Source organism: Takifugu rubripes, chromosome 16 (assembly GCF_901000725.2).
Source record: "Takifugu rubripes chromosome 16, fTakRub1.2, whole genome shotgun sequence".
Lineage (NCBI taxonomy): Eukaryota > Metazoa > Chordata > Actinopteri > Tetraodontiformes > Tetraodontidae > Takifugu > Takifugu rubripes.
This window is the reverse complement of record NC_042300.1, coordinates 11,528,080-11,540,232: the sequence shown is the minus strand read 5'-3', so window position 1 is coordinate 11,540,232 and position 12,153 is coordinate 11,528,080. Positions and strand designations below refer to the sequence as shown.

At 50.9% G+C, this 12,153-nt stretch overlaps 1 protein-coding gene across 1 annotated transcript; it reads right to left on the bottom strand.

The window, feature by feature from the left end:
- Nucleotides 1-394: 394 nt before the first annotated feature.
- On the bottom strand, nt 395-1,729 carry LOC115253080 (cartilage intermediate layer protein 1-like). Its single transcript, XM_029850015.1, has 7 exons — nt 1,718-1,729; nt 1,605-1,638; nt 1,491-1,529; nt 1,348-1,371; nt 1,098-1,284; nt 911-1,017; nt 395-803 (listed from the first exon to the last, which is right to left on the bottom strand). Exons 1-7 carry the CDS (start codon nt 1,727-1,729, stop codon nt 625-627), a joined length of 582 nt encoding a protein of 193 aa, XP_029705875.1. The 3' UTR covers nt 395-624.
- Nucleotides 1,730-12,153: the final 10,424 nt, after the last annotated feature.

Sequence of the window (12,153 nt, the reverse complement as noted above, 5' to 3'; positions counted from 1 at the left end):
GACACCAACTAGAGTCGTTACATATGCGCCATATTTGCCCGTAACTTTACTTTGATGAATGTTATTTAGTCAAGTTGCTGGTTTTGCTCCAGGTCCGGCTCGACGCCGATGCCGCCGTACCCGTACACGCACGGGCATCCAAAGCGAACCTTGTAGTCGCGGCACACCCCGTCGCTCTGCTTGGAGTTGTCACAATGAAATCCCTCGGTGGGGTTGAAGCTGGAAAACAATTCAGAGCGGTTCGTTTACCGGCAGGCGACAGCGCGAGGAGAAGGAAGCGCGGCTCTTCAGGATCATTAACGACGGCTCACGTTCCCGCTCTGCTCACGAGACTATTTTGCGGGGAAATCACTTACTGGAATCTGGGGGGGGGGGGAGGGTCCTGCTGTGTGTTTTCTCAGCCTGAGCCAGGTTTGGAACCTTCAGACGGTGCGCGCCTACACGCGCTCCTCACGGGGCTCGTTAAAAATTTCCTATCATCTGAGGGGAATGTGCACCCACCAAGGTTCCGTCGTCACTGCAGTGGGGCCCCGGCGGGGCGGCGCTCTCCGGGAACGTGGAGTTAATATTTGCAGAACTGGATGATTGGCGACTCCATCGGCTTCCAATCGCAATGCAAGGAACTTACACATCGTAGATCTCCCCCGTGATGGCGGCCGAAGTCAGCGAGTCGACGGTGACGGCTTCGATGTACCGAGGGCTGTCGCAGATCCGGCCTGGGTATGATGACTTCAGCATGCTCAGAAGCTCCCAGTCTCCTGTCCCGGTGGGATCATCGCGGCTGAACCAGCTGGTCCAGCAGGCTGTAGGGGGCAACGACGGACAGGTGGAGTGACGGCTGCAACAAAGCACGCCAAGAGAACAAGACCCCAGTTTGAATCTGGAGGCCGGCATCAGGTGAGGACCTTACTCTCGGTGCAGTAGGGGGCGTAGCAGCTGAAGCGGACGCGGTAGTCGCTGCAGCTTCCGTCCGCCTGGTCTTCGTTCCTGCAGATGAAGCCCACGCTGACGTCGTTTCTGAAACGCAGAGAAAAACGCGTGAAACTCCCGCAGAGATCACCGGCACGGTAGAACCCAGTCAAACGGCGCCTGCTCACCTGTAGATGTTGTCTCCCGCCTCAGAGGGCGTCAGCCCGGACAGGGTCCTGGCCTCGATGTCCACCGGGTCTCTGCAGATTTTCGACGGGTGCCTGGAAATGATGTTGCTGAGGGTCTCATAGTCTCCAGACCTGAATTCATTGTCGACGTCAAACCAGCTGGTCCAGCAGCCTGGAGAGGAGCATCGACACAGTTAGCGTCTCGGAGAGCAACGAGTCGGCTGCGTGTGTGCGGCTAGCATCTGCTTACGAGTGACGTCGTGGTAGGAGCACACTGAGGGGGCGAAAACAGACAGAGACGGTTTAGCTGAAGCTCGGTCAATAATCTGCAGTTCAGAAATGAGCTGCGGCCACAGCAGAGCCCTCAAACTCATGAGAACCTTCCGCTCATACCTTTTGGATCTACGATTCCGTGCTCCTGGCCGTCGTGTGCTGGTAAAAGGAAAGCGAACAGAGGTGAATATCACCGCGGGACGGCGACGCTGGCCGTCGGTGACCTTCGCTTACCTGAAACGAAGCCGGCAAGAACGACGAGACTCAACTGCACGAGGAAAAGAAACGGAGGTTTAGAGAAGACGGCAGAGAGCAAATAAGAGACACAAGTGGCACTCTGGACGTACCAGTTGGATCATGATGGCAGATGAGGAAGAACTCTCAAGCCTGCAGAGGCAATAGTGAGCGTATGAATACAGTCTGGTACAGAAATGGTGAAAATACCTTTAAATGTGTCGGCACCAGCGGCTGATCGGTAGGAGACTCACCCACAGTTCAGAGGTACTGAGCCCTGGATGTGCACTGCATGTGTCTATCTGCCCCTTAAATACAAACCCGACTGCTGCAATTTCAACTAAACGGTGCTAATTGTGCAATCTGAGAGCAGGAAATATGCAAACCATGTGAATTACAAAGGGTGGGATTCAAAAAATAAATAAAAAGAGGCCGACAAAGTACGACTGTACCTGTTGGGAGCCATTAAAACAGGCAACAAAGAGCCACCGAGGTTTCATTTTAAGATGAAGCACTGAGGTGTCATAATGTAGCGCAGCTAGTTGGTCCAATTAGAGTGACAAAGTAAAGGTTTAGGCTAAATTAGCAGCACAGGCTAATGTTCATGATGAAGAAATCACCACATCAGCAACGAAGCAAACAAGAGAAAGACTCATTACCCGGTCCACTATAGCTCCTTTACTAATGTACACATCGCTGTGTGTGTGTGTGTGTGTGTGTGTGTGTGTGTGTGTGGGTGGGTGGGTGTGTGTGGGTGTAATAAAACTGGAGTGCTGTAAGTGACTCACAGAATCACACTAACAGCTGCTGAAAAAGAAATTGATTCTGTACATCGCTCCCCTCTGAATGTTGCGGCGTCTGTTCCATCTCCGGAGAACTCTGTTTTCTCTGCATATTTACGTCTTTTTTTTCTCAGTGTTGCACATCAAATAACAGCGACGCCGCCCTGCCACAATAACCAGGCGACTGCGCCGATTCCGCGTGTCCTTGATCAAAATAAGGAAGCTTGAATTGCTGCTGATGTCCTGCGAGCCGCTCGATGGCAGCTGATGCTCTCTCTCTCTCTCTCTCTCTCTCTCTCTCTCTCGCTCTCTCTCTCTCTCTCTCTCTCTCTCTCTCTCTCTCTCCCTATATGTTTTGGGCCTTGACACTTTCTCCCGTACGCCCGATCAGACAGATGATCGCGCCCATTCTGACGTTAAAACAGGAGCCCTGCCACCTTGTACCCGACGTGGGCCCGCCGCGGTGATGGTGTGCACGTGTATTAAGTGGCCTTTGAGCAGAATAGTTACCTCCCTCTGTTCGATAGCAGCTGGGGACACTTTCTGTCTATTCATACATCAGCATTAAACTTTGTCGTCTGGAGAGGCCGATGTAATATTTTACACTAAATTGTGCTTTGGACTGGATGCCAAAGTACAAATGACAGCAGGGTGTAGACTCATTTATCATCCCACCCAAACAACCCCTCCCCGCCAAACCCGCCGTCCCTTCGCCCTGAAACACTCTCACTCTCTCCTTGGTCTCCATGGAGATGGCTGGCGTCTGCATCCTCCCGCTGTGAAGGAGCTGACTGCAGACTCTCTGTTTACCATCAAGCCCATTTTCACAGATGGAGCCCCAACAGAAAGCACTCCTTTTTGTGTGTGTGTGTGTGTGTGTGTGTGTGTGTGTGTGTGTGTGTGTGTGTGTGTGTGTGTGTGTGTGTCGAGCACGCACATGTTCTTGTTTATCTACATCTAGGAGGACCTCCTGCTTAGTACCCCTGACTCAAGAAGGCACACTTCCTGCTTCTTCCTCGGATTATTTTTCACCTTCCAACTAATCAGAATTAGCTGTTAATGTTCATCGATGAGTCGGAGAAGCGCTCAATAAAAGAAGCAGAGTGATGGTTCCCAAGGGGGGGGGCAATCAATGCGCACGCTGTAAGTGCACAGACTTCATCTTCACGATCGGAAGGCGGGTAAGAAGAACAACAGAAGAGAAATGTAGACTTAGGTGTGTTCCTTGAAGGTTCACACACACCTGCGTGGTGGGTGTGGTGCCCAGCAAGGCGTAGCGGCTTCCACCATTACGAGGGCGTGGGGCAATCTTAGATATTGATCAAAGGCGCGCACGGCGTCGCTCACATGATTGCCGCGAAAGAATGGGGACATAATGACTTCACAATCTAATGTAATAGGCTCATTGGTGTTCAAAGGCTGTGTGACTTCCACGGAACAAAGGCGGAAAACAATCCTGACCTGATCTGGAGCGTTGTGTTCCAGCCCAGCTCACTCATCAGTCTGCTTTCATTGTGTAAGTTAACAAAGTCTTTAAATACGTGCGTTTTTCTTCATTACTCACAGATGGCCTCATCTCATCCGTGACCTGTCACCCCCGATCGGGTCGTAAAAATAAACCCGGCGTTTACGAGCCACTTATGCGATTGGCTAGTGCCGTTCCCACCGTTCGTTTTTAACAGTACAGATCTGAGACCATGGTGGGGCTGGGGGGGGGGGGGGGGGGCTCCCCAGGGTCACCACCGGTTCAATTTAAAAAGTTCATCTGACAGGACTCTTGGATTCGACCCTATGGAAGCTAAATGCCACAGAGCCTGTTATTTCACAGACAGTGCGATGGCTAATTGCCTGGAGGACAAAAGTTTGGTCGCTTTCTTTCGGCGGCGGCGATTAGCGTTAGCGTCAGCGGCCTCCCGCTGCAGCGCCACCCAGTGTGAGAGCAAGTATGACAGGTAAGACAACGGTGAATATAAACCGCTATCTTTATGTCCACCTCTGCCGCACACGCAGTCCCAAACATCTGCCGGGTTGTCCTATTTATACCGCCGCTGACGCATGAATTCATGAAGTAAAGGAAAAACCCTTCTGGATGTTAATTCACGTTGCTCCTACTCAGAAGTAGGTTGACTGCTCCTCGTCTGCTCCGTCTGCCACTTACTGTACAGCCTGTATACATCACCATCTGTCTTGCACCCTGACAGCCATTCAATCAAAAGCTGGCCGCCGGGATTCAAGGAGAGCCCACCACAGGGGCTTCTGTTTCCATGGTTACCGAGGAGGGTTGCAACCCACCAACAAGCCAAAGACTTCACTGTTGTCTGGTTGCTCTTGGTCTAAAACCACCAAGTTGCTGTTAGCCTATCGTCCTCTCGCCGTATGCTAGCACCTCCGCAAGCCGCTGACTGCTAAATCTCCACGTGCGACCTCCTTAATGTCGCTAATTAGCAACAAATACAACTGAGGCTAATGTGATTGTGTTTAGCTTCCCTGGCAAACAACCAGTTGGAGTTCAGCACAAATGGCTTCTTGAATCGATGATGACTTTGTCTCAAGGGCAGCGTGAACGTTAAGGGGGGGGGGAGCAACACAATCAGATGGATAATTATTTTGGGATGAGTCCTAATCTTAGCATCCCTGCATAATCTGCTCATTATTCCCCAAAGGGTCTGATGGATGGCGTGTCCCAGTGCTGTGGTCCAAACCCTCGCGGCCCCACAGCAGAACTCAGCCGGCGCGTCTCACGCGGACGCGCGCCTGCTATTTTCACTTGGCGTCCTCTTTTCTCAGCGAGTAATTAAAGAGAAGGTCCAGGCGCTCGCAAGTGACAGGAGGCCCGTGGAGAGAGCCAGTGGTCTAATTAGAACCCGTATCTCCTATCTCATCTATAAAAACGCTCCTCACCTCCGGGAGCAGCGGCAGACTTCAGCGCCCTGCGGCAGGACGGGCGCGAAGCCGCGTTGCCGCAGGAGTTTTAAGGCAAACAAGCAAACACCGGCACACTCGGGAGGATCCAGGAGGGCCGTTTCCTCCACTCGCGTTGCATCTGCAATGATGATTAATCACCTTGGAAGACGAGACTTATGGAAAACAAGCTGCGCGGCGCACTAATCTCACACAAGCTGAACAAGAAATATGGAGCAGCATATGGCGACCGATCAAATTGGTGCTGCTTCATCACTTTGCGGCGTTCTGCGCGGATGTAATTGATACAACGCCGGGCAGGAAGGATGTTCCTGCGTGTGTTTTCATTTATACCCAGAAGCAATCTGCTGTCAGAGCGCGCCCGACTGTTTCGCTGTGATGGGGGATCATGTTTGCGCAGCTCGCCCGTGTATTATTTCTCATTTCCCAACATCCTCGCGGCGTCTCGGCTCGTTCCTTCTCCGGCCAAGTGCAAATCTGAATCCTTGCGCCGGGGGGGGGGGGGGGGTTGATGGTTGGGGGTGCTCGCCTGCTGACAAATGGCTTCCAGGAGAAGTCCAAGGAGAGGCCTGTCAGAGCGCTGTTGCGTTGCGTTGCTTTGGAGATGGGGTGGGGGTGGGGGTGGGGAGTGCAGAGAACTCCAGGAATATCCAGAACTCCTCATGGTACCTCACACTCCGTCCAGTCGAACGGGTCTCCGCCCGCACGGCAACCTGATTTACAGTTTTAGTGGCTCATTCAGGTCAGAACAGCTGAGTCTGCGTTTTGGTTCACGGGGAGAGACACAAAGAGCTGAGACGCAAATTGCGGGGGGGGCACAGAGAGAATAAGGCTTGTAATAACCCCTTAATGTCAACGGGAATTGCGTTCCTGAATGCCTGATTTCAATCAGGTGAGAATTACCGGGAGTGTAAAAGGGTGCCTCATTTATCGACCTGGAGGTAGAAAAACGTCCGTCGTCCCAGTTTTAACAAACAAAACTCGCCTAAATGGAGTTTTACTTTTAAAGAGAAGAGTCTCCAGGTTCTTGAGAGCAAATGTGGGACGCGCTTGATTGTTCCAGAATCATCAGGCAGAAACCAGAAACCTGCTTCAAGTGTTCTCACTTTATTTCTTTACACTCACGATAAATAACTGCCTCTAATGGAGGTGCTAAATAAAGAACTCCTTTACCCCCCCCCCACCCCCCCATGCTTGACTGCAGCACTAGTGCTAAAACAAACAAGTCTTTTATCCAAGTTTCCCACTGCTGATGTGTCCTTGGGCAAGACGCACAACGCCCACGAGGCAAGGGATGGGGAACGGGAGGGGAGGGGGAGCTGCACAGTCACGCAGTAGCGATAACCCCCCCCCCCCCCCCCCCCCCCCCCCCCCCCCCCCCAACTCCCCCCTCTGTGGACGTGCAGAGAAAATGAGCAGGCTCGTTACGGGAGTGTTCCGGGTGAGCACGCGGCTCGGCGGGGCGGAGCTTCACCTTTAATCCCATAATGTGCTGAGTGAGGGGCCGCTACCTGAACGGGCCGTCGGGGATCACCCACCACCGGCACCGCAGCCTGGGGAGGCGTGTCTGCTGAAAACGCTGCATTTATTCAGCTGGTGGTGGTGGGGAAGGGGGGAACACACACGCACGCACGCACACGCACGCACGCACGCACGCGCCCTCTCGGATTGTGCAGCCGCTCGGTGATACGAGGACGTCTCACTCCGGGGCTCTAGTACAGCTCTGTCAGAGATGTGTGACAGATATTAATGTCATGGAAGAACATGATGGATGGAATTCCTTTCTGATGCTCCTTTCCCTCTCCGGCTCTGTCTCCCTGAGCCTGGCACGCGGCAGACAGGCCTTTAATGAGCGCTGGAAACAGCCGCATCCGCTGACAGCTCTTCCTTAGCGGCCTCTTCGCCTAAAAGCGGTCTGACGGGCACTGGCTCCCGGGGAAAAGGAGGAAGTATGCCAGAGAACACCCAGATGTCTTGTACCCAACAACAGGAAACACTGAATAGATGAAAGCATGTTTTGTTCTTTTAATTATGAATGAGAGCGGGGCTGTGGTAGTTTAGCACGTGCTGTATTTGAAGAACAAGAATGTGACTGGGTCACACACACAATGGCAGCGTTGGTTCTTTCCTTCTCCCTGATCCTTTTTTATGAAGTACATGTTTGCATGCACATGTTGCACGTGTGCGCGTAAATGTACACGCGTGCGTGCACGTGCTGCTTGAGCATCGATCGCTGTCCGCACGTTTGTAATAAGTGTTTTCTGTGAAACGCTGGTTAGGCCTGTTAGAAAGGGGGAAGCAATAAGCTTTTATTTGGTTCTTTGATTTGCGAGTTAATAATGATTCTAGCAGTTGGTCAAATATATGTTTTTTTGTTTTGAATTAACAGGTTTGCCGGGTCTTTTCCTGCGTGTCCGTCTCCAAATCTTTGGACCTTTGGAGGAAAAAGCTGCTGTTCTCATCACGCAATAGTATTAAATTACCGTCTTGTTCAGTACAGGACTGAAACACTTCTAAACCCACACCTGAAGTGAACAGCGAGCAGTAGAAGCTCGGATAGGTGACCGGAGCTTGATGACGATGCCAGAGAGCGTCGCCACACGCGCCGCCGTCCTCGCTCCGCGTCCACTGTCCGTCAAGGCTGAAGCAGTAAATCTGAGCCGAGCTCTTCTCCAGCATCGATGAGCTGACACCTAGTGGCGAAGGGAGCCACTCGCTCTTTCCCAGCACGACCCTGCGGAGAGCTCAGGAGCCCAGCAGGAAGCGTCCTCTCTTTCTGTCTTTCTCAGGGCTCAGGATTCATCGTGAAGCCACCTGCTAGGAAGTAAAAAGAACACCGAAGGACAATTTCTCTGCACCACTGGGACACCTTAGGTTGAAGGGCACATCCCATAAACACACCCCGTCGCCTCTGGAATCCAGCTGAGCCTGTTTTGTTTTTTTCTGATGCAGCAACAGAAGGAACATTACAAACTCTGCTGATAGCTACAGATGCAGGTTACTGACCCACAAGTTCTATTTAAACCAGATAATCAACCTTGTTCATTGCAATCAAAGGTTAAATGCAGCATTCATCTCACAAACACACACAGGTCAGAACAGGTGAGGTGGATTTTTCTACCATTTAACTGAGTTTTAAACAGACTTACTGGGACTATTTATTTTTATCATCGATGAAAATTAACTCTACAAATAAATGCTGAAAATTTCCGAACTGTCATACCCGGAGCAGCAGAGGGCGCTAGAGCCCCACTGGTGACCGCCTCGGTGCGGAACTAAGACAAAGGAGCGCTGCGTCAGAGCCACACGTCTTCCTTCTCCGTGCTCATTGCCTGTTAAACATTAGCTTCTGCTTGTTGTCTGGTCTTCCTGGAGCGTTTAGAATTCCGTGGCCAGGCTCGGCTTTCAACGGAGGTCGCTAAACCGTGCAGCTATTTCCTTTCCCCAATTAACGGCGCGTATCTCTCCATCCCACTCCTCACACCTCGGCCACTTCCTGTGAGCGCCCCCTCGCTCGGCCCTCCAGCTTTATTGTCCATCTCTGATGTGTGACGGCGTGTATCCGAAAACGTCTCTGTCCCAGAGCATGATTGGCAGAGCCCCCCTGCTGTGCCCGTCTCCTCCAGGAAGGAGGCATTTCTGCCCAGTTCCTGTCTCTCTGACCCTGCAGTTAAACATGTGCATATTGCAGGTGGGGGGAGCGACAGAGGGGGACACTATGAATTTGGGAGAGGCTGAGTCCAAGGCCTGCATGGGAAGATGCTGATATCTGCCTATTTGTGTATTTGTGTGTCTGGGAAGCCAAGGAGACAAGTGGAGACTGCAGCCGTGTGGCGGTTTGGTGGATACACATTTGCTTGTGTCCTGCCTGCTGATTACAGCCCTTAAAGATGAAACCGATGCCGAAATAATGACTCAAGCTCGGGGTCCCTCAAGCATCCTAGCTGGTATCAGCCACTATATTCCAGGACCCATAGCAGGTCACTGTCATGCCTGTTGATAAGCTGCATGTTTGATTACAGTTGTGTGTGTGGGGGGGGGGGGCTGGATCAGCTGATCCCTCACATTAGGGTCATTAGAAGTTAATGTTGGCCAACTGCTAATTACGCTAAAGCTACTGTATTTATAGCAGAACAAAACAAATATCATGTTCGATAAAGATCCCTTTAACTCACCTAGCTTCTTAATTTACACATTTGTTCAACTGACTGTAAATTTCATTGGAGAAAGTGGCGTTACCACCAATGTGCGTTCAGCAGAGGCGGCGCCGCTGGCTGGAGCTGACTGTGTGCACGTAAGTCACCCGACACTTATAAATAAAAGCGAGTCCATCCTCTTCTGTGCTCAAGAAGGAGCAGGAAGGCCCCGGAGGAGGGAGGCTAAATATTTGTTTTACGGGCTCCGCATTGAGCTCCGGACCTTTGTGTGGCGCTTAAGAAAACTTTCTCCCGCACGGGAGCAAGCAAAGCAAACAATCGCACGTCGCGCTGTCTGGCGCGCCGCGGACCCTCGTGTGTGTTTGTTTGCTCAAACAGTCGCCATGACAGATGGAGGAGCGGTGAGAAGGGAGAGATTTGGGTAATCGACGCCAATGTTTTCGGCGACGCTGGTGAATAAATAAAACCGCCTTTTTAAAAAAAGTGCCAATGCAAATATTTCTGGATTACTTCGGCAGCATATGTCGAGAATTAATATTCCAGCGAACAGACACAATGCGGCAAATGTGTCGGCATCAATATTCAATATTAGCGGCATCCCTGCGTCCCCCGTGAGAGGAGGAGGAGGTCGGTGATGAAGGACCACATCGCAGATGGTGCACTTGTCCTTCTCCCAACAGCTCTGCAAATTGCACAGCGTAACCGAGGAAAAGAGAGAGAGAGAGAGAGCGAACGGAGACGCCAGTTGGAGTTCCTTCATCACCAACTTTGGGAGAGTTTCAAGTGTTCAAGTCAGTGTGTGCGTCCCCCCCACCCCCCCACCCTACCCCCAAACCCACCCCCTTCGTGCCCTGAATCAAACTTTGACAAATAGAAACATTTGGGCTTTGAATTGTGTGATTGATCTGGACTCTGATGCTTTTCATGTCCATCTGTCTGTTCCTGGGTCTGCTCAGGCCTGTTTTGAATGTGTGTGTGTGTGTGTGTGTGTGTGTGTGTGTGTAAAGGGGCTTTTAAGGAGCAGATCAGAGGAGGGTGTAGCGGCTCAGTGAACATGGGCTGAGATTAGCTCCCTCACAGAGAATCAGCCTGACCTGGGAGGCATGCCATCAGAAGGACAGATGGATAAGAACTATTGACCTGCTGACCTGCATCAGATTCTCACTAACTCGGCTTAATTTGCATGCAAATCGCTACAAATACCCACGCTGGCTTCCCCCTGCTCTCACCGTATTACTTTTTCTCTCTTTTTTTCTAAATTATCTCACACACACGCACCAAAACTACTGCTACACACATACACACACGTATCCCCACCTTCCAAGGACATTCTCCCTTGTGGTGTGCCCTCATGGTGGTCGGCCGCACTTCTAAAGGCTTAATCTGTCGGTCCCACCTCCCTGATTAAGAGAACAAAGGAGCCTCTCCCCTGACACAAAGCAGCTCACACACACACGTCTGATTTCCACCGCAGACGGACCACCCATCCTTGAAGACCACAGCCTCACACAGGGAGACGCAGCCTCGCATCCATAGCAAAAGAAGCTCAACTCACACGTTTCCAGACGCACAAACCGTTCACAAAACGGTCAGTTCACACTCTCTTTGGGGGCTTTTTGTGTTGGTGGAGCCCAGTGTCTGGAATCCCAGGAATACCGGTAAACAACAACCCGGCTTTTCGTTTTCTTTCTGATAAGGAATCGGGCTTAAAGCCCACAGTTAAAGGTCAGGAGATGCTGAGCTGGGAAATGTTAGCAGGCTTAAAATGACACGTTAGCATCAGGCAGCCAGTCACACACAGGTGCGCCCCAGAGCGGTGTGACTGTAGGGCAGGTTGGTATCCAACGGCAACCACGCTTGTTGTGATCAAGGCAGCTGAAATGTCTCATCCATAAGAGAAACAGAGAGAAATTGTGAAATATGAGTATTTTGATATGAACACACTGATGTTAGCATCTCATCCCACCTTTGGCTGCTACTCAAATCTAAAATTCCATGAAGTAAAAAGGAACAATTCTTATTTTAAAAAATGGATTTATAAAGGAGACTTGGTTGAGAAGCATTGTTTTAATGACATTGGTTTAAAAAAATGGAGTTGTAGTTTAGTTAAATAAGCCTGTTCAGTCCTTGAGGACTGATTGGGTCATTTAAGGGACAATGAGTCCATTTACATGAGCATAAAGATCTGATTAGATTATCACAGTAAGCTGATCTGACTGGATCAACCCAGGATTACATGTTTCAGTCCAGTTATTGGATTTCATTTGGAGGTACGTATGTAAATCGTGACGTGAGATGCAAACTTCCAGCATGTGGTCTTGCCATGCTGGACATGGTAGCGCCTGCAGTCTTAGCATTAGCCATCCTGGTGTGGGAGCTAACAGGACAGTTGACACGTCCCAGAGGACAAACAACAGGATGCTCACACAGGATGATGGTGATAAGACATTTTTAGTTTCTATCTTTGCAAAATCTACATTCGTATATCAGAAAATAAAACACTTCTTCAGTTCTTAATCGGCCCGGCTGGCTGGTGTGTGACCATACGCTTCAAAATTGGTTTTTAGCTGTCAGGCTCTAGTCAGACTCCAGTTGCTTCCAGTTATGTGTCTTCATGATTGAACCAGTGTCCCCAGCAGAAGCTCTCCTGAGCCCATACTGGATTCGTCCCTGGGGATGGTGCCAACC